At 40.4% G+C, this 23,462-nt stretch overlaps 1 protein-coding gene across 2 annotated transcripts in view; it reads left to right on the forward strand.

Moving 5' to 3' along the window:
• Positions 1 to 973: 973 nt before the first annotated feature.
• SLC24A3 (solute carrier family 24 member 3) overlaps positions 974 to 23,462 on the forward strand; it is a 769,449-nt gene continuing 746,960 nt past the window's right edge. The window contains exon 1 of one of the 2 annotated variants that reach the window (XM_072634553.1): positions 974 to 2,076. In XM_072634553.1, the coding sequence (XP_072490654.1) occupies positions 1,695 to 2,076 (382 nt within the window). In that variant the 5' untranslated portion in view covers positions 974 to 1,694. The remainder of the gene's footprint in view (positions 2,077 to 23,462) is intronic. The other variant, XM_072634554.1, reaches the window with a different exon arrangement.

Consider the following 23,462-nt stretch of genomic DNA (forward strand, 5'->3'; position numbering starts at 1 on the left):
TTCATGGAGTTCCCACCAATCTAGCCACCTGAAAGGGATACCAGGCTAGAAAAAGGAGATGATTCCAAAAGATCAATCCTGAGTTACTTAAGCTTCTTTATAAATTAGATGCCAAGTGTGGATTCCCTATCTCCTTGTTTCGCCAGGACAGACCCTCACAAAATTATTTTTTTTGGAGGTGTGTGTGTATGTGTGCAAGTATAAGAAACATTTAGTAAGGGTATGAGTGAACATTGCAACATTTCTGCTGTTAAATGGGGACCCAGTCAATTTTACACCTCGTTTTCCTTTCTATTCCTTTCTATGTGTCCCCCTCCCCCAAAGGTGCTCAGAGATAGCTGTGATGCCAGTTTCATTTGGCCTAAGAGGTCAACTATTTTCCTTGAGTGGGGAAACAACTATCACCAGCAAAAAGAGCAGTGGGTCTGGGTGTGGGGAGAGAGGGGTCATACTGCCTTCTTCAAGTCAGATTCCACAGCACAGAGTCTGGAAAATGAATGGGTGGTGATGAATGCTGCAAAGAGGGAAGGGTCGTGGGGTATTCAAGGGGTTACCATAGGTGGCCAGAAGTAACAGAATGTCTGGTTGTCCTGGTTTAGGGGAGAACTGGAGGATCTTCGAGGGGAGGGGGTCAAGGAAAGAGCAGGTGGAGAGTGGAGGGGGTGAAGGAAGAACTCCCACAGTTCCCCCACTCGGAGTAGTGACACCCAGTGGGGAGAAGAGGGTGGGGTGAATGGGAGACCCCAGGAAGCCCGCTGGTGATGGGAAAGTTTCGGGTGGATCCTTTCTGCAGGATCTCTTTTCCTTGCCTCTGTGTTATGTTATTTTCTGTGTGTTCGTTTTCATTCCTTCCTCCATCCCCCAGCACGGACAGCAACAGTACTGTGCTCCCACCCTCTTTTTTCTTTTTCTTCTTCCTCTCCTTCTTCTTCTCCTCTACTCCCCCCCCCCCAAACACACACACACACACACACACACACACACACACACACACACACACACACACACACACACACACACACACACACACACACACACCTCTTTTTCTCTTCCACCCCGATTCAGGCTTTGCTGGCAAGACCCGGGGCTGCATCCATGGCAAACCCTCCTCCTCCTCCTCTTCCTCCCCCTCCTCCTCCTCCTCCTTCTCCTCCTCCTCTTTTCCTCCTCCCTTCGCCTCCCCACGCCTCCGCCGCCACCTCCGCTGCTGCCCCGGGTCCCGAGCCTCCGTCCTTCTCCTCCGGGCAGTGTTCTAGTTCTAGGGGACGAAGGGGTGATAGCTCCCAGACCATGGATTAGGAAGACTTGGTCTCGTAGCTCCTGTCTTTGCACAGGCTAGAAGAGGGGGCGGGCGGGCAAGCAGGCGGGGTGGGTTTGGCGAGCAGAGCGAGCGAACGAGCGAGCGAGAGGAAGACCGGGGGCTCCCCGGAGCCTGCCCCGCGGAGTTTGCAAGCAGCTGATTCTCCCTCGCGTGCACCTATAGACCCTGGGAGTCCGGACCCCGTTTTGGCCCCTACCGCCCCTTCCTCCGGCTCTTCTCCCTGCTCGCCAGCAGAAGAGAGGGAGCGGGAGCGAGAGCGAGGAGTGTGAGTGTGCGTGTGTGTGAGAGAGAGCGAGAGAGCGCGCGCGCGAGTGTGTGCGCGCGTGTGAGTGTGTGTGCGCGTGTGTCTGTGTGTGTGCGCAGGGAAAAGCTAATGGATGTACTGAAGCTGGCGCTGGAGAAGGGGAGCGGGCAGCAGGCTCCGGCCCCCGTTGCAGCTGTTGCTCAGGCTCCAGCCCTGGCTCCGGCTCTGGTTCTGGCTCTGGCTCCGGATCCAGCTCCAGCTCGGGCTCAGGCTCAGGCTCCAGCTCCGGCTCCGGCTCCGGCTCCGGCTCGCCGCCGCCTACTTCTCCTGTCCCGGCCACCACCGCCGCTGCTGCCCCTCCGGCAGTCGGAGATGCTGCCGCTCCTGCCCAGCAACCAGCACCGGCTCCGGGCTCGCAGGAAAAGAAAGGAGCTGCTGCTGGGCCAGCTCTGCTTCCTGGGCTCCCTCCTGCTGCTACTCTCGTCCCTGGGTAACTGGGCTGATAAAGCCGGTGAGTTTCTGCCGGAGTTGGCATTGCGGATCGCAGGGGACTTGCGAGGCATCTTCTCAGGGTTGACTGTGTGTGTGTGTGTGTGTGTGTGTGTGTGTGTGTGTGTGTGTGTGTGTGTGTGTGGTGAGGGGGCAGCGGGAGGGGAAGGGGGGGGAATGATTTCAGTATGGGTCGTGTTTGAATCAAGGTGTTCCTGAAGCGGTGGGATAGGGGATGGGGAGTGCGGTCACCAGGGGCAATCACCCTCACTCTGAGCTGTGCTTAACCCATCCCCACCCCCAGCTCAGCGTTGTCCGGAGCGTGCTGGAGAATGGGGAGCTCTGTAGAGTGGGGAGCAGCAGGTAAAGGACTCTAACCTGTCTGTGTGGTCGGATACCTCCCGGCAGAGGAATCTTAATATTGCGGGGGGGACGTGACAGAGGACAGGGGAAGCAGGGGGTACTGGAGAATCGTTTGAATCTGTTGATATTAGTCTGAAATTGTTGGGAATGCCCATCTTGGGCTTGTCACACATGCTTTATCTGTTCATCTGTGCCTCCCCATCCCCCCTTTTGTGAAATGGAAAAGGGGAAACACAATCTCCCTCCCAACAGAAACCCTTCAAAGTGAACCCAGGAATAACCCATTCACCCCAACAAATAAAGTTACCCTTGTAGGTTTCTAAAGGCCATGGTTTCCTACAAGCATCTGTCCTTAGTTCTCAGTGACACCTTCCGAAGGTAACCACCTGTAAACCCCATGGGCATGTGAGAAGGATGGAATGGTTGTTTCTTAAATTCCTGCACATAAGACTATGCTGGCTTTTCTGTGGATGAGGGGAGCAGGAAGCATCAAAGTCACCTTTGCCAGGCAGGCTCATGCTGTCAGAGAACAAGTCTAACTTTTAATGGAAGGAAACTGTTGACCCTTCAAGCAGAGTTTATAAGCCAACTTAGTTCCTTTAAACTAGTTACCCATCAGCATGACATCTTTTCTTGCACTTGGGTTTTGCATTCTTCTGATTTATATTTTGGTAATTCTGTCTGATCCTTTTCAAAAAGACACTTTTTTGTTTTTTGCAGCTCTGAGAAAAAAATTGACTGGACTCTACTACCTGAATCTAGTCATTAATTCCACTGTCCCTCACTACCTACCCATTCTCCTTGCTCTCTAAATTAGCCATTGCTCTGAACTATACTTTTTTTTCATCCTGGGTTCTTCTTAGACAGAAATATCCCATGGAGAAGAATTATACTTGGGACAGTTGTTCACTGAAAACTACAGATCAAGATATTTAGTTGCCTCAGAAATTAAGGTTTCAGGAAGAGCAGTTTCTGTAGAACTGATTATTCTGTATTCTGAGCCTCTAATGGCACTTTTAATGGGAAAACATCCAAATGCTTGTGAAAAATAAAATCACAAGTAACGACTGGTACAGTGAGAAAAGCACAGGCATTAGAGATAGAGGACCTGGGGTCAAGTCTCAGGTCTGCCCATTACTGTCTGTGTGACCTTAGGGTAGTCACTTAATCTCATTGGATCTCATTTTCCTCACCTATAAAATGAGGGGTTTGGATTAAATGACCTCTGAGGTTCCTTCTAGCTCTAAATTGATGATCATACGAGCCTTAGCATAAAGTTATATGAAAAATAACAACTTCAATTTGATGATGGTAGAAAGCTTTCACTGTATCTAAAAAACTGGGATAACTAAATGTTAGAAAGACCAGATTATAGCCTATTCAAGGCAAATGATCAGTTTCAGAGTTTGGGCTGCAGAGTTTCTTCACCAGACTTCACCATTAATGATCCTTTTCCCACAGAACTAAGTCAATATTGAAGAGAACTGCTCTTTCATTTTTTCTTGAGGTGCTTTCATTCTGCAAACATTGTCATTTGGAAGGAGCTTGTGCTTGTTTGAGTGAAAACAAGGTATCTTTCCAAATATAGGTTCATGAGATGTCAAGGGATTGGTTGATTGGCTAATTCTTATTAAGAAAAATTCATCATTAACCCCCTTCCCCCTTTTAATCCTCCCAACTTGGATGAGATGAAAAAGGCAGTTTATAGGTGGTTGGGTTTTTTTTTTTTTTGGCCTTTAGGATGGACTATTCCTAATAAATTGTATCTTATCCATTTGTTCCTCTAGTTTTCATGTTTACACTTTGTGACTCATATAGTTCCATCTACTTTTTAGGGTTTAAAAGACATTTCTAATTTCCAGAATGAGAATATGAACCATAAAGTTCAATCTATCTGCTGCAGGAGATTATATACCCTTAGGGAAAAGTGGAGTGCTTGTGATCATTGTCCAGTAAGGAAACTGATGCTCAATGATGAGTATGCCATTGTAAAATGATTTCCTAAGGAGTGACATTTCTTTTCAGGTAGTTACTGATTCAGATATGGCCCAATCTCCTATTTTTTCCCCTTGATGAACCTCTCTCTCCCATTTCCCTTCCTTTCTTCCATTTTTTTTAGTAGTGAGAACATGATACTCCAAAACCTATCTTCTGACCTATGAACTAGCATGTAACATGTGTAACTGAAGATCAGACAGAAAAAAGTAGACAAGGTTAAAAAAAAAAAACCACTGTGTTTCATGAGTTAATTTCCCCCCAAAAGAGATGTTATTTGTGGTTCTGCCTCTAATCACTTTCTTTCAATCAAATATTGATCATTCCATTTCATAGTAAGGCACCAAGGGATTTTGTAGCAAGGTGCAGTCTTTCAGTATAATTCCCTGAGATTTACTTGCACTGAAAAGAATCTTTAAACTTTTTTTAAGTTTATGAAATTTAAGCATTTGGAAAGTCACTTTAAAATGAGAAGCATTAAATCCTCTACATGTATTAATCTTTAAGAAAAGCATACAGTAGGCAATTCCTTGGCCTTGGAGTCAGAAGATCAGCACTGCCCCCTGTGTGAGCTTAAGGAAGCTGTTTTACTGCTGTGGCCTCAGTTTCTTCAACTACAAAATGAAGGAGTTAAACTAGATGTCTTTGAGTTCACTTCCATCTATGAATCCAATGATTTGTTAATGTAATAATGAAAACTGAAATTAAGCCCTATTTCAAAACCTGGACTTAGTGAGACTCAGAGAGACTGAATGATTTACTCAGTCACACAGCAATGAGAGTTATGGTCTGAACCCTAGAATTTTGACTCCTCATACCCTCCTTTGTTTTTTAGAATCCATGAAACTTACGTAAAACTGTAACACACACACACACACACACACACATACACACACTGATCAAAGCTAATGTTTTGTTTATTTACCATTAAAGACATGTCAAGATAGTTGTTACTTCTAAACATAAACTAATGTAATGTCTTAGATACTTGCACTTTGTATGTAGTGAGAGCTCCTTTAGACAAGTCAAAATAAGAAATGTATGACAGAGATCATATTACATTATCACCTATCATTCTGTGAGATTCCTGGACTCATGAAATTCTATTCATGACTACTACCTCAATCCAACCCAGATTGGATTCTTCTTGGGAGGGATATTTAATTAGCACAAGAATTTGTTAAGCAACTCTGCACGTCAGGAATGGAAGAAAACTTCAAGCCTTCTTTTCAGAAATTCAGTGACTTGGTTTCCCTTTCCTTCTATTAACTACCAAGGTCACAGTTTCTGTGATCTTCTTTCAAAATTCACTGGAGAAATAACAATGCTAATTACAACTTCCAGTTATAGACTACATTATAGTTTACAAAATTCTTTCACATATATATGATTTTATCTGATCTGTAAAACTATCCTGTGAAGTTGGAAGTACAAATATCATCACCTGAATTTTATGGATGGAAAAGAGGAAGGGGAGTGTCAGAGAAGCTAAGTGATTTAACCAATGTCATATAATGAGGATAAAGTAGAGCCAATCTTGAATACCCGATTCTAAGTTTTATGAGGCTTTATATGCTTATAGATGTATACTGTTCACCAGTTTCATGTGTTGATTAAACATCTTCATCCCCCAGAAGAAACCAAGCTGGACTGAATATAGGTTATGTTAATACATAAGATTAAAAAAATAACCAATAGCAAACAGATCTGATTGTGCCTACATATGTATTTGGAAGAGGGTATTCTGAAACTGTGATTTCACTGATATAGAGAACTCCCTTGAGGAAATGTTCTTTATGAATGCAGATCAACAATTTTGCTGTAGCTTTAGGAAATTGCCTGCTGATATTGTACTGAGAGATTAAGTTATTTGCCTGGGCTCACACAGCCACTCGGTATTAGAGGTGGTAAGCATTGAGGCCAACTTTCTTCTATAAATTATGGTACACTATTACATACTTAACCTATGACTTGTCACTCAATTCTTTGGGCTTACACTGTGCAGATTCATTTTTGACAACAGCCACCAAATCATATCTCTTTGATGTGTTTTGCCCTTGTCAGAGATGCTCTTAGAGAACTCTCTGAATAGTTTGAATGTAGCTCATGTCTAGGTCTCCATTGGTATTGGAAAAAAGATTCTTAGATCCTATGCATTCATTCAAAGTAGCAATGTAATCACTATAGGATAGCTTTTGCTTCATCTTACACAAAATACATAAGGGCATAAAGTTGCTTGTAAACAATTACAATCACCTTCCCTCCCCTGCTTGGATGCCCCCCTGGAAGGAAAACAAACTTGGCATCACTAGAGTTGAAGTCCCTAGGTCGTTCAGGTAAGTCCAACTTTTATGCCGGGAACACAGGCAAGCCTCTAGTCTGATAATAATACCCTAAGGGTTTGGACAGTTGTGGAAAGAAATGAACTCACAGTTACTTAGGAGGTCACCCCTCCCCCTTTTCTATCTGTCCAAGTAACTCAGAGTAATGGTCTTGGGCAAAACCCAAGTCTTAGTTCCCTTATAACATGACTTATTCCCTTGCTACGAGGGTCAATTACTTAAAATTCTTCTTTAGATACCCCCCCAATTATTGGGTTGGATTCCATGGTCCTCTTCTCTCTCCAAAAGACAACCTCTCTACCCTGGGATGACCCACCTCAATGCTGGGTCATCCAGTAACTGGGTATTATCTAGGAAATTCCCATTTTTCTCTCTGGGGGGTTGGGACCAAGAACTCTTGAACCCTGAGGTAACCCTGAGGCTAGTGCTATCCAGGAACTCTCCCTTTTATCTCTAGACAGCTAGGTACTTGAACTTTCACACTTGGCATAGAAAAAGAAAGCCCAAGGCTCATACTTTACTGGAAATATCTTTTTTCTGCCTATAAAACCAATATCCTAAGCTCTCTCCTTAGGCAACATGGTGAGAGCATATAGCTCTCCCATGTCCCCTCCACAGCAAGATGTCCATTATAGGTTCAGAACCGGTGTTTGTGTTTGTGTTGTGTGTGTATGTGTGTGTGTCTTTGTGTGTGTGTATATGTACACATGAATGTGTAGAGTATAGAAGGGGAGGAGACTGGCCACTTTTTAATTCTGATGCTCTATGGCTGACCAAAGGGGAAAAAGAGGGGGAAAGGCTCCAACTCTTCAACTGCCCTCACCCCATTTTAAAATATAGGCTCAGTACAAAGGGATGTCTGTCTTTGAAAATCCTGAGCCAGTCAGTTTACTCACAAAAGGTCCAAAACAACTTGAGTCAGTTTGTTTATCCTTAAGAGGTAACTAGGTGGCACAATGGATAGAGAGTGGGGCCTGCAGTCAAGAAGACCTGAGATCAAATTCAGCCTCAGATACTAGCTATGTGACCCTGGTCAAATCACTTAACCTCTGCCTACCTCAATTTCCTCAGTGGCAATAATAGCAACTACCTTCCAGGGTTGTTATGAGGATCAAATAAGATAATATTTGTCAATGCCTAGCACAGCGCCTGGTACAAACTGGGAACTTAGTAAGTGCTTGCTTACTTCCTTCATTAATTGATGAAATACAAAGTTTGAAATAGAAGCTCACCACCTTATACAGTCAAGTTGATTATGGAACTCCTCTGGTTAATCCTCTACATATTTACATAATACACATCTGCTATATGTACATGTATATATGTATGTATATATATATATATACACACATGTACAAAATTTGTTTGTTTTTGGGTTTTTCTTTTAGCTTCTGTAGCAAACATTGGTAATTTTTGCATGCTCTGGGTGACTTTCCTATGGATTTTTTTCTTTTAAAATGATCAGCTAAATAATTTCCTCTCAAAGGTGGCAGCATGGAAAAAATACAGTCAGAGGACCTGAGTTCAAAACCTGCCTGTACTACTTCCTATGTGACCTTGGACAAGTAATTTAAATTCTTTGGACCCCCTTTGGATCTGTCAAATAAGGGGGCTGGCTATGTTACTCAAAGGTAGTACTTCCAGCTTCCCATCTGTGATCCTCTGATTTGGTAAAAGGGAAACTAAAGCAATTAGGAATTTTGGCATGGGACCAACCGTAATCATGATTTCTAGAAGGTCCATTGGGTCATAGGTGATCCCAGGTTCAGAATAGAGGATCAGCTTTTAAAAATGAACATAAAAATGGCAGCAATGTTTTTAAAGATGAACTGTAGAGCTTGATTTGGCTTGTCTCTTGTTGCTTTTTGAGTAGTGACTCCATTGCTTAAGATAGATATGAATTCTTGATGGGGAGATTTCTGTTTCAAGGGCAATAATTAGATGCAGTTACAGAAAGAGAATGAGAGGCTTGAGAATGCTAAGGAGATGCTGGTCTTAAGTTGCCTTTTTCAGTTAGAATCTATAGTAAAGAAGCAACAGAATGTTGGAATCAGAGCAACAATATTTTAGAAACACATTTGGTTTTAAACTTTTCTATTTTCTGCATAAACATATATAGATATGTCTTTCCTCCTGGCTTTTCTTAGCTGTCTCCTGAACCAGATTTTTTTCTCAGAGATTTCTTTAACTGTCTAGCTTCACATTCTTTTAGGAAGATTCCTTTACCCTGGAGGGATGGCAAAACCTAGAAGATTTTCAAAGCCTGTATTTGCAAAGAGATTTCTAGAATTGTGGAGGTTAATTTGACTGTACACGATTTTGGCAACTCCATTTGACTTCAAGGAGAGTCACTCAGTCTGAGGAAAGGAGGGCAGGAATAGTATGGGTCAGGATGAGGAGAGATTTTATCTCTGGATGCTCTGACAGTCAGAATAGAAGACCTTGGATAGCAATGAGTTTCATGGAGGGTAGGAGTTCTTAAGCTTTTGTATGTCATGAACCCCCTTGACTGGTGATTTTAAAAAAATCATAATTGAAGGAAATGACCAATTTTAGTTAGAAGTTAGTGAAATTAAAAGTGTTATTTCCCATTCCCTCTTTAAGTTCACATGTTTCTGAAATCTATTTACATCCCTCTGGATTCAAGATTAAGAAGACCTGATTTTGGCCCCTTGAAGGGCCAATTGCAAGTTGAAAGGGAAGAAAGTAAGAAAATAAATGCATATGTTCTCAGCCTGTCAAAAATGTGCCTGTGGGAAGGGTCTTACAGAGATCGGAATAGAAGCAGAAACTGATGGTGTGAAAAAGAGGAATGTGCAATATTAAACCTTTCTCTTAGCTCAAGAGATTGTCATGATCCTCAACATGATCTAATCTAAGGCATTCTTAGAAGACCTAAAAGACTGGGGGTGGCAGAGGGCTAGAGATCACTCTGAGGTACAATAGCTCAGGGCTATTTCTTCTGCCTTTTAGCAAAATTCATGTAGCAATTAGGGGGTATGAAAAAAATAGTCTTAATTTCCTTTATTTTACTCCAAAATATTCATGACTCCTCCCCCTTTGTCCAAAAACCTTTCTGAGACTGCCTGGACCAGCATTTATTAGTTTCATCAATTTATTTCAGTATTCCAAGTTTTCTGTGGCCATAGAGGTTGTTCTTTCTTCCCCATGCCCTTCCCCTGAGCTAGAAGGGACTTTAGAGATGAGTCCCATTGTCTTCATTTTACAGATGAGGAAACTGAAGTCTACAGAGGGGAAATAACTGGCCTGATAACACACAGCTACCTAGTAAAATAGCCAGCACTACAAGCTGAGGTATCCTGACTCCTCATTCGGTGTTCTTGTCACTGTATCCCACTGTCTAAATAGAATAATCACCTTTGAGAGGATGTGTTAGAAAATTTGGAGAGATGGTATTCTCCAAGCACAATGGAATCTGGAATCTGGGCTAGTACAAACTGAAATTTCTTTTTGCTCCTGAGCTATGTTCTGTATACAGTGTCAGTAAAAATCTATTAAATGCCTATTTAAAATCTATTAAAAATCTATTAAGTGCCTATGTACCAGGCACTGTGCTTAGGACTAAGGATATAAAGAAGGCAAAAGACAGTCCCTGCTCTCAAGGAACTCACAATCTAATGGGGAAGACCACATGCAAACAACCCACACATAAGTTCTAGGCAGGATATAGATAGGAGAAACTGGAAATAATCAATAGAAGGAAGTGACTAGAATTGAGAGGAATCAGGAAAGGTTTCTTATAGAAGGTGAAATTTTAGCTGGGATTTAAAGGAAGCCAAGGAAACCAAGAAACAGATGATTAGAGAGAGCAATCCAGGCTTGGAGAACAGCTAGTGAAAATGCTCACTTGATTGTACTTGTATGAACTTGGGTGGTTTTCTTATCTATAAAATGGGGAGGGGTTTGAGTTCATAAAATCAAAGATGCCTCTAGCTTTAAAATTCTTTGATTCTCTAATTCTATGATTCTAAGAATGTATTCCCTACTCACCTTCCCCTCTATCTCTTGGGATCTTTAGCTTCCTTCGACTCAGGTCAGGTACCATTACATCTATTGATCTCCCCTCCCCCCGGCACTTGTTAATACTCAAGTCCTTAAATTTTTATATTATTTTAATATACTTTTTATATGTACTTTTTATATTATTTGGAGTTTCATACTGACATACATTATGAAACCTTCCAGAAGAATGTAATTGCTCTGAGGGCAAGTATTATTTCGTTTTTCTTTTCTTTTTATCCACAGAGGTTAGCATGGTACCTTGCACATAATGAATGCTTAATACATGGCTCTTGAATTGAACTGGTGCGTTGAGGAGTGGAGAGTTGGATCCTTATATGACATGGTTTCAAGGTCGACTACAAAACTTTGTCCCAGGAGTATTACCTCAAATCTTCTTGATTTTCTTTTAGTAGAAGATAAAGAACAATTAGAGATAAGATTTAAAATGAAACTACTCCTTGGTTAGGAGTTCACACTGTGGCACAAATGATTGGCAGCATGTTTGCTGGGGGTGGTGAGTGGGTGGGAAGCAAGGTACTGGTAGAAAAGGGAAATTTAGGAAGAGTACAGAAAAAAGCCTGGGAGCCTGAGGACAAGCTTTGATGCCTTAATTATTTATAGACCTCAGCATGTTGATTAAGGAGACTGGAGCAGAAAATGTTAGCCTGATTCCAGTTGACAACATTTCTGCCTGATTCTAGTTCACAGCAGGTAGGCAATATCTCACCTACTTACCTTTTAACCTTATGCACAGAATCTCAGGTTCCCTACCATTTTGGTAATCATATTTTCTGAATCAAAATTTAGAATATATGGTCAATTGTCATACTGCCATAATTAAACAATTTATTTATTTACCTATTCATGGAACCTGATATTTGGGGGCTTGAAGACAGAGGAATCATGCCATGGGCATTTATACTCAGTGCATAGCTATGGTCACACATCATTTGTATGTAATCCTCATGAGAAATTAGGTGTCTAAACCTGTTTCCTCATCAGTAAAATGGGCATAGTCATTGACTATGGAAGCTTCCTCACAGGACTGTTGTGAGGATCCTATAATATAACATATGTGAAGTGCTTTGGAAACTATACAGTGCTGGCACTTAGCACAGTTTCTGCCACACAGTAGACTCTCCATTAATGTTTATTGATTGATTGATATAGACATGATGGGTTTTATTATCATCATATTCCCATACCCTGTGGGTCTGCATTTTTTTTCTAGTGCTCTTTTTTTGACATGTATGTTTTTACTGTACTCCTTCCTGACTAGTGTGATTCATTCAGCTGCTTTTTTTTTTTTGCTGAAATAGCAAAATTTCTAGGATATTTGAATAGTGGGAAGGAATTGAGACATAATATATTAAACTGGGACTATCTCGGAGAACTCAGGAAGCATAGTCACTGTCTGTCTCTGGTCTGCCATCTCAAATGAAAATAGGAGAAATTCCTCATCAGAAGGGAAGAGCTGGGGCAAGGGCACAAGATGAGTGAGGAAGTTTGGGCTCAGTTCTTGCCTTTGCTTCTGACTTTGTCTCTAGCAGTGTGATGAGGCAAATCAGTCAATAAGCTTATATTAAGTGCTTCCTGTGTATCAGTACTGTGCTGAACATTAGGGGTACAAGAAAGACAAAAGATAGTCACTGCCCTAGAGACTCTCCCAATCCAATGAATCACTTCATGTCATGTCAGCCTCATAAACCTTCAGTTTCCTCATCTGTAAAAGGAGGATATTTGACCATATCAGAAGTTCTTAATAATAGCTAGCTTTTTTTAATGTTTGCAAAGTACTTTGAAGAATTATCTCATTTAATCCTCACAACAACAACCCTCACAACAACAATAGTGGGTGCTATAGTTATCCCAATTTTATAGAAAACTATGTGAGGGAAGTTAAACATCACTTACTAGGTAGTTAGTGAGTATATAAGGAAGGATTTGAAATTAGTTAGGCCTTCCTGACTCCAAACATAGCGCTCTTACTCACTGTACCACCCAGCTGCCTCCAACCTAATTTTGGGCTTTGGATCCCTTTGGTAGCCAGTTGAAACCGATGAAACCCTTCTCAGAATAATGTTTTTAGGTGCATAAAATATTAGGATGATAAATGAAATCAATTATATTAAAATTCTGCTAACAAATTGAAAAAAATATGTATACAGACTTTAGACTAAGAATCCCCAAGCTACATGATCACTATGGTCTCTTCCAGTTCTATGAAGGATATGTCCTTTTTAAAATCTTACTTAATATTTTATTTTTCCTGATTACATGTAAAAACAATTTTAATATTCTTTTTTCCCCAAAATTTTGAGTTCCTAATTTTCTCTTTCCCTCCCCTAACACTCATTGAGAAGGTAAGCAATTTGACATAGGTTATACATGTATAGTCATACAAAACACATTTCATGTAAATCATTCTGTGAAAGAGGACACAGACCAAAAAATCCCCAAGAAAAATAAAGAAAGCAAAGAAAAAGTATCTTTGATCTGTATTCAGGCTCCATCAGTTCTCTCTGAAGATGAACAGGACCCCTCACCATAAGTCCTACAGAATTGTCTTGGATCACTGTATTGCTGAGAATAGCTAGGTTTCATAGTAGATCATGGCACAATATTGCTATAGCTGTGTACAATATCCTCCTGGTTCTGTTCATTTTACTTTGTATCAGTTTTTGTAAGTCTTTCCATGCTTTTCTGAGACCATTCAGCCCATCATTTCTTAAAGCACAATAATATTCCATCATCATCATATAAAACAACTTGTTCAGCCATTCCCCAACTGATAGACATCCCCTCAATTTCCATTCTTTGCCACCACTAAAAGAGCTGCAATAAATATTTTTAGACACATAGATTCTTTTCCTTTTTTAAATCTCTTTGAGATACAGACCCACTAGTGGTATTGTCTGGTCACAGGGTATACTTGGTTTTATAGCCCTTTGGGCATATTTCCAAATTGCTCCCCAGAATGATTGGATCAGTATACAACTTCACCAATAGTACCTTAGTGTTTTAATTTTTCTACATCTCCTCCAACATTTGTCATTTTCCTTTTCTGTCCTATTAACCAATCTGACAGATATGAGATAGTAGTTCAGAGTTGTTTTAATTCACATTTCTCTCATTAATAATGATTTAGAGTATTTTTTCTTCATATGACTACAGATAACTGATTATTTTGTCTAAAAATTGCCTGTTCATATCCTTCAGTCATTTATCAATTGAGAAATGGCTCTCCTTTCCATAAATTTGACTCAGTGTTCTATATGTTTGATAAAAGAAGTTTTCATTGGAGAAACTCATGGTAAATTTTTTTTTCACAGTAATGATTACCAACTATGTATTTCCCTCCTTCCTATTTTCCCCCTGTTTATCCTACTCTCTTTCTCTCCTTTTCCCTGTCCATTCTCAAAAGTGTTTTGCTTTTGACTTTTACCTCCTCCAAACTGCCTTCCCTTCTATCAGCTCCCTTTCCCCTTCTCGTATTCCTTTTCCTCCCTACTTTCTTGTATGATGAAATAGCTATCTACACCCAATTGAATGTGTATATTATTCTCTTTTCAAGTCATTTCTGATGAGAGTAAGAGAAAGTGGCTCCCACCGCTGCTTCCCCATTTTTCCCATCCACTGTAAAATCTCTTGCAGGCCTCTTTTCTATTAGATAAGTTATCCCATTCTACCTCTCCCATTCCCCTTCTCCCACTGCATTCTTCTTTCCCATCAATTGATTTTATATTTTTAGATAATCATACCATCACATTCAACTCACACCTCTGCTTTCTGTCTCTGTGTACTCTGTGTACTCCTATGAATGGTATTATCTTGTGAGACCGGAGGCCCAGTGACATGCTGACCATCACATACCAATTCTACCAACTCAGAGTTTGGTTCTCCAGGTTTCTGTCACCAATACGAAATTGGCATCCTAAGGCATCCTAAGGCTCGATGCTTATTTTCTTCAGCACACCTGCTGCTTCTCAAAAGGACATTTCCTCCATATTATGACAGTATGAAAATCAATTGTACATTTCAATAAATGGTTATAAAGTGAGAGGTAGATTTTGAAAAAAATGAAGAGCTAGAATTTGATTTTTCCATTGCCATATTATAGTTCAGAATGCCTTGATTTCTTTTTCTTTCCCTTAATTCTACATAAGGTTGCCTCAAAGCTTTTTACCATGGTGCAGTGTAGACAGAAAAATCTTCTCTGGGGGTAAAAGACAAGGGAAGAAGAATAAGTGAACAAGGTCAAGCAGAAAGCTGATTTTCATCTTACTCATTCTCATTCATTCAGCAGCAGCATTTAATGCAACCAGAGAAGTGGACTTCTTTGTTATTATTGTTATTGGTTTTTATATTGCTATTAGATTTTCATCTTTACTCCAGATAAGGACATTATGTTGTAGGGATAGTTGTGTATCTTATGATAATTATTTCTCTTCCTATCCAGAGGTTTGTGGATTGCTCCAGAGGCATTTCCCCTGGATTCCAATTGGGCCCAAGCAGATTACTGCTGAAGATTGGGGCCATACAATGAGAGCAGATGGGAAGGCAGCTGGCCAGTCCAGTTATCTCCTGATAGCAAGGCTCTGCTTAGACAGACTGATAATTACTTTAAAGTTTTTTATGTTTCTTTCCCCTTTGTTTGTTTTTGGACATTCTAAATTGACTTAAGGCTTATTTAAGTTGAATGAGACAAATAAATAAAGGATAAAAAACTAGAACTAAAAGCTATAAATTTTAGTGCTAAGAGTTACCTTAAAGATTTGGTTTTGCTTCTTATGCAATATGAGAGGCAATGTAGCATAGAGGATAGAATCAGAAAGGACCTCTGTCACTTATTCACTGTGTAATCATAGGCAAGTCACTTATCTCCTTATGTCTCAGTTTCCTTATCTGTGAAAGGGGGTTAATACATATAATTTCAAAGCTCCTCTGCTCGCCCCACAAAGCATTGACTAAATGTCATCCTTTGATCATTCTCAAAGATGCTAACCTTAAATCATGGGCTCAGAAGAATCCTGACGTGCACTCAGAAAATATAGGTCCTTAGAAGAATATGTGGATCATGAAAAGGGAAAGAATTAGTTTATTTGGTAAGGAATGAACAGCATCAGATACTTTGTCTGGATTAGTATTATCCTTTTTGATGGAAGAATGATGACAAGGGGAAAGATGATGGAGGCTGAAATTCCTTGGTTTTCTATGCTAACCAGTTCACTTTTCAGAAAGCAGTCCCTCCCTTCCCTCCCTTTCTCCCTTCCTTCATCTGGAGAAGGAGGAGAAGAGAGGAGAGGAGGAGGAGAAGACAGGAGAGGAGAAGAGAAGAGAAGAGAAGGAAATAGAAAGGAGCCAGTAAAACCCAAGTCAACTGAGCATCTTTTGGCCCTCCAAGTTTACCTTCCTTTGGAGAGGAGAAAGAAAGGGAGGGGGAGGTAGACAGGAGAGGAGGAGATGAGTTATCCAGCTAGCATTCATCCAGCTGCATCTACTCACAGGATTGTGTTCATCCTTTGTTGCTGAAGAAGACCATGGCATCAGAGAAATGATGTCATGACTTGCACTTGACTTTGTTATGAGTGAGGGAGGGCTGTGCAGGTCACCAGCCTCACTTCTCCTCCAGAGCCTCACGGACCCTCCTAGCTTGAGAGTGATTATCAATAGTACTTGTTGCTGTTTCCCACTCAGCCTGATGTCTTTCTTTTCTTGACCTCATTAAAGGGGCCATGCCTGGCTACTTCTTAAACAGGGCTATTCAATGAATGGGAGTTGCCTTACCCTAAGTGAGTGCCTGTAAAGACCTTGCCTTAAAGGACCAAAGGTCTCAGTGCATCCTGGGTCATTTCCAGTCATCCTGAGGAATATCAGGTCTCTGGATTCAGATGGCTCTGGAGGAGAAGTGAGGCTGGTGACCTGCATAGCCCTCCCTCAATCAAAACAAAGTCAAGTGCAAGTCATGTCATCATTTCTCTGATGCCATGATCTTCTTCGGCAACGAAGGATGAACACAAATCCCTTCCTTCACCTACCTTTCTTTAATAAGCACTTATTGAGCACCTAAATTTACAAAGCACCATGCTAGACACCGGAGATACAAAGAGAGAAACAAAACATTTCTTGTACTCAGGGAGTTTATATGCTATGGTTAAATTCCTTACTAGTAGCTTATTTCTCTTGCACCTCAGACTGTTCTTAGAAAAATGAAGATGATTTTTTAATGGCTCCAGTCTGAAGTTGAGAAGATCAAGGGAATGGAAAAAGACCTTTCAGTTCTTGGAGCTGCTATCCCTTCAGGAATTGTTCATTTTGAGGATAAAATATGGCAATAGTGTTTTCCTTGTCATTTATGATTTATCTCCAAATGCAGCATCCTAAGTAAGTTCCCAAAATTCCTACCAAACCTTGGAGGAGGTAGGAATGAGAATCTAATCAATGACCTGGTACCCATTACATCTCTCCCAATCTCTTTAGAGATTTGGTTCTTGTCAGCATGCCAGATGTTGCAGCTGTGGCTGGGGGTGGATCTAACACACCACAGATAGAGACTTAGAGGCATTATGGGATACATAAAAAGGCTTGAAGTCAGTAAGCCTAGATTTATAGGATCATAGATTAAAAGCTATACGGTTCCTCAGAGACCATCTAGTCCAACTCCTAATTTTGTAAATAAGGAAGATGAGTCCCTAAGAGGTTAAGTGACATGCTAATAACAAAGGCAGGATTTGAACCTAAGACCTCTCACACCAAACCTCCTTACACTATATCATTTTTTTCCTTTAGGAATTTAATTTTTTCAAGGTCTACTAGGCTTTTTTATTTAAAGTTTTGAGTTCCAAATTCTATCCATCCCTACCTTCTTCCCCTCTCCCCTCAAGATGGTAAGCAATCAGATGTAGTTTATACATGTATAATTATCGAAAACATTTCCATATTAGTCATTCCATAAAAAAGGACTTGAATAAAAGAAAAAATGCGAGAAAGAAAGTGAAAAATAACACACTTCAGTCTATATTCAATTAATATCAGTTCTTTCTCTGGAGGTGGATAGTATGCTTCATCATTCGTCCTTTGGGATTGTATTGCTGAGACTAGCTAAGGCATTTACTGTTTTTCATCAAAAAACGCTGCTGTTACTGTATACAGTGTTTTCCTGGTTCTATTCATTTTACTATACATCAGTTCATGTAAGTCTTTCCAGGTTTTTTCTGAAATCATGCTGCTTGAGATTTCTTATAACACAATAATATTCCATTGCAATCATATAATACAATTTGTCTAGTTATTCCTCAGTTGATGGTTATCCCTTTGATTTCCAATTCTTAGCTACCACAAAAAGAGCTGCTATAAATATTTTTGTACAAATAGGCCCTTTTCCCTTTTTTGGATGCCTTTGGGATATAGACCTAGCATATGCTGTATCATTTGGACACCAGCTCTACTATGATCTGTCATTGACTATTTAGATGTGACTTCACTTCTCTGGATCTCCATTTCCTCATTTAATCTCACTTGTAAAAAGAAGGAGCTTGAACAAGTTGATTTCTTTTCCTCTTTTCTTTTTAGTTTTATTTATTTCATTTTTAATAAAGTTTCAGGTTATTCACCATGCCTGGAGTGCTCTCCCTCCTCACCTATGCCTTTTGGAATTTCTGTGTTATCAGGAAGCTTTTTCTTTCTGTTTTCAGTCAATATCATTGTATATTTATTTATTTATTTACAGATTCTGCATTTACTTATCTGTGGAAAGTAGAATTGGAATGGTCTTTAGAGATTTTCTAGCCCAGTCTTCTAGAATACAAGCCCTTTGAGGGCAAATAATACTTTTATATTTGTATGTCCCATACCTCTTAATAGGCATATAATAAATACTGTTTAATTGATTTATCAAGAGTCTAGAATTTTTAGTGATATAGTGAAACTTTACTCAGTCTTGCACAAAATATTCAGAAGTCATCAGGACAGAGTACTTTCTACGTGGATGGGAAATTTGCATTAGACCAAGAGAACCTCCAGATGTTCCTATATTCTCTTTGTTTCCAAAACTTTATTAGACTAAGTGAATGCCAGCATTGTGGCAGTAGTTCCACACAGATACAGGTTCTTAGTTAAATCGAGCCCAAAGGGCATGAAAGGTAGATGGGAGTATAATAGGTTTCACTGTCCTGCTGTCTGATTTTTTTAGAAAGGCAGTGTAGCATAGTGAAAAGTGTGGGACCTGGAGTCTGGTGACCTAGGTTTCAATCTCAACTAAGACTTATTAGCTATGTGCTCATGGGTAAGTAATTTAACTTCACAGAGCCCCAGTCCTGTCAAGTCAAGAACCACTTATTAAGCACTCATTGTATGCCAACCACTTTGCTAAGTCTTGGAAATATAAATGCAAGTAGAAATAAAGACAGTCCCTGTCCTCAAGGAGCTTTACCTTCTAATAAGGAAGATCATACGTTAAAATTCATGGGCAGGGTATAGATGGAGGGACCCAGTGTAGAGGCATGGTCAAAAAAGTCCTACAGAGAATCAGGAGTGCAGTCTGGAGAAGACTGAGGGTATTGTAGACCTGGGCTGCCTTCTTAAAATGTAGTTTTGTGGAGGATCCAGCTGATCACAGGGAAAGGTAGCAGGGGAGGAGGGTTCTTCCAATGTGAAAAAGTCCAGGAGTAAAGTGAGCTTCCAGGGTAAAGAAGTTTCAATGGCGTGATAGAATCCTGAGTCAGGTTGTAGCCTGGAAAACCTCAGTGTCTCCCTCTGTAAAATAGGGTAACAATACTTGTACTACTTCTCTTACATGGATTTTATGAGGAAAGCATTTTCACTCTATTACTCTATATACATTTGTACACTTTTATTAGGCCTTAGGTACATGAACTCTTCTTCCCATTCTCATCTGAGGATTTTGACTTGTACTTTACAGAAAAACTGAAAACATTTGCTGCAACCTTCTCTTTTCTCCATCTCTTCCTTTCAAAACCCCCTTAAATCCCTCCCTCCTTTCTTTTAGTTTCTCTCAAGGTAGTCCTTACAAAAACCAACCCTTTTTCGTTTGTTCTTGATCCCATTCCCTTCCATCTTCTCTATCAGATTGTCTCTTCAGGCATCTCTTTTCTCTCTCTACTCTCCAACCCCTTCCTGTCTACTCGTTCTCTCCCCACTGCTTTCAAGCATCCCCAAATCTCCCCATCCTTAAAATAACTTCATTAGACTCTACCATCCCCTTAAGATAATTGTCTTTTATCCCTCTTCCTTTTCTCAACCAAATTCTTAGGAAAAGATGCTTCTATTTACTCTTCTTTTCACTTACTCCTCAACCCTTTGCATTTTCCCTTCTGACCTCACTGTTTAACAGAGACTGCTGTCTTCAGAGTTTTCCAGAGTTTTCTTAACTGCTGAATATGATGGCCTTTTTTTCTTCAATGCTCATCATTCCTGATCTCTGTTGCTTTTGATACTTTCTGTTTGCTACCCTCTCCTACGGAACATTCTCTCCTTTTTTGTATGTGTGTGTGTGACACTGCTCTCTCCTGTTTCTCCTGCTACTTGTATGACCACACCTTCTTAGTCTCCTTGGTTGATTCCCTTCCATATCTCACCCCCTAACTATGGGTGTTGCCCAAGGCTCTAACCTGCACTCTCTTCCATTCTCCCCTAATTCAAAATCTAGTTAGGATTATTCTATCTTCTGCCCTTTTTCTTAGTGACTTCTGTTTTTCTTTCTACCAAAGTGTTCCTGATAATTTAACTGAATTGGGTTGTATTTTTGCTATGCAAATAAATGAAAAATTAGGAATTCACTACATCTCTTAGTTGTTTTGGTTACATCAGTATCAACAACTATCCGGAGTTAATATGCCAAGTCTGCATTTATTCACTGCTACGTAAGAGTGCGTATGCAGGTTTTTGATGGTGCAGCTGTGTACGTAACTATGCAAGGAGCCCGTCCAACTGGCTCAGCCAAAGCCCTTGTCAGAAAAATAGTTGGTAAAACCCCAGGCCTCTGGACCTCAGAAATATAGGTGCCTTAGAGAAATGGGTTGGAAATAGGTGGTTGAGATGAGAGAGACAGTAGTCTGGACAACTCTTAACCATTGTTTTCATACCCCTATATTTATCTTTCCCCATAATTCTGGCCACTTTACCAACTAAAAATCTTGTCTACCCTCATGCTGACCTCTTGGTCTATGCAATACAAAATAATCAGTTTGACTGTTTTTTTGGAGGATAGATGAATAATCTGAGTGTCATAGCACATGCCTGTAGTCCCTGCTGGCTAGGGAGGCTGAGACTGATTGTCTGCTTGAGTTTAGGAGTTCTGAACGGCATAGTGTTAGAGCTAATCAAGTATCTGTGCTAAGGCTGGCATCAGTACATTGAGCCCCTAGGATCAGAGGACCACCTTAAGGAAGGGCAAACCTGCCCGGATTGGGTAAATGAAGCAGGTTTAGAGCTTCCATGCTAATTCTTATTAGTACCAAACCCTTGAGTAGTTACTGTGATTCTAGTCTACTCAAGATAGGAAGAAACAGTATAAAAAGGAGAGAAAGAAGGGAGATGAGAAGGGGAAAAAGAAAGAGGAGGTGCGGGTGGAGACAGAATTAACGAGTTTGTTTAGACACAATCTTAGGATCATTCTAGCTGGCGTAGGATAAGAACAATGAAGCCCTAATAATGTTTTCCCCAACCCCTATCACTTCTGTGACCTGACAGAATCGAGGTGTTGGTTAATACTCTGCTACATTCACTATCACAGGATGCTTCCATTGTTCCATAATTGTGCCATCTGCCAAAAATGAGCATTTTCCTGTGACTCCCTATATTTCCTAAGGTTCTTGAATAAGATAGCTAAAAATCATATCCATGTGAAGTGCTCTAAGTACACATGGGAAATATTTCAAATCTGTATTTTTAAAAATTAAGCAAAAAAGCCCTCAGGAATAGTTATCATAACTGTATAGCAAAAGACCAAAAAAACCCCAAAACCATATTAACCGTTATGAATTGGGCCTAGTGGAGGATAAAGTCACTATAAAATAGTAAAAACTTGGTTATAGGTTTTAGAGTTGAAAAAGATCTTAAGGTTCATCTAGTCTAAACTCCCCTCATTTTATAGATGAGGTAAGCGAGCCCTGAAAAGACTAAGTGATTTGTCCAGAACCACACAGGGCAAGTAAGCAGTACAGGCAGAATTCAAAACCTGGTCTTTGCACTCCAACATAATTATATGACTTGTAGTTACATATAGTAACTTGAAATAGCCACAAAAGTTTGCCAAACAGAGATCTTTTAATGTTGTGACTCATCCTTAATGGAATAATTCCATTCAATTCAACAAATATTCATTATGTACTTACTGCATACTAAGCACTGTGCTAGGCTCATTTATATAATCATAGTTACAGATTAGCAAGTATGCTTTCTGGGCTCACAATTCCAGAAGCAGACAGCTATACCTCTCCCTTTGGTTTCTGGAAATATACTAAGGGACTTGAGCTGTCCTTCTCTATCACTATCAGCAGTAGTCTCCAGTAACCAGTATCCCAGTTCCATTTAACCATTTAACATCAATTAGCTTTTGTAAGGGGATATTTTCTTTGAAGATAGAATGATGATAGTATACACATTCCCCCAACAGTTTGGTATTTCCTGTATTACCTCAGTCTCAGGGAAGAATGGCATAGTTTCTACACAGCACTGGTCCCAACAAGTTTATGTCCAAAGACAGTATTGGTCCTGAGTCCTTATTTCACTTTCTCCTGGGCTGGTTTCTGAAGGTCACTCCAAGTGGTTACTTCTTGTTCCTAGAAGGATATAGGTTGGTTTTGAAGAGGTGGCATGGATTTGCCTCCCAGAATCCCAGATGCCCCACATACCCAGAGGATTGCTCTTCTGACCTTTTGAAACACAACTGCCACCTCCAGATTAGTCTTCCTCACCTAAAGTGGAAGAAGAAATGGTGAGATAAAGGAACGTGGAATCACATGTTGGCCTTGGAGGGAGAGAAGACTTCCCCTTACACTCTCCCTTACAGTATTGTCTCTTACTAGATGCTATCAGTGAAGTAGAACCAAGAACAGAAATCTACCAAGAATAAGAGGGGCCAAGTTTGACCATGGCATTTAGAAGGCCCCCCCCAGTTCTCGTTTCACACCTACAAACTCTCAAATAGGCTGCTGCCCACCGTGTGGTTAACAGATCAGAACCAGTTGCTGAGTATCTACATAGGTTCCAAGGTTTCCCCAAGGCATTTCTAATATATGTCATCATTCTTCTCCCAGAAGGAGGCTTTTCAGCCTCTTCCACAGGAGTAGTAGTATCAGAGGCACTCTCCACATATACCCTGGTACCCTGGTAACATATATAACTAGAGTTAGATGCTTTAGTATGACATAATAAATAAAGAACTAGCCTCAAAGTCAGAAAGACCTACCCCCAACACATACTAACTGTGTGATTCCTTGGTGGATCAGTTCACTTTTCAGTACTCTGCAAGACCTGTAAGACAATCATATCATAACAGTTATTGATCTACCTTGGTAGATGGTCTGTGGTTGTGGAACTGGAATGGGCCTTCAAAATATCTTAGAAGGATTTCTTTAATTCATAGTCCCCTATGCCAAAGAAATCAAAGGTCTAAACCAAACATAATGACAATGACAACAAAATGAAATCTACTTGACTATGT

This window comes from Notamacropus eugenii, chromosome 1, assembly GCF_028372415.1.
Source record: "Notamacropus eugenii isolate mMacEug1 chromosome 1, mMacEug1.pri_v2, whole genome shotgun sequence".
In the NCBI taxonomy this organism is placed as follows: domain Eukaryota; kingdom Metazoa; phylum Chordata; class Mammalia; order Diprotodontia; family Macropodidae; genus Notamacropus; species Notamacropus eugenii.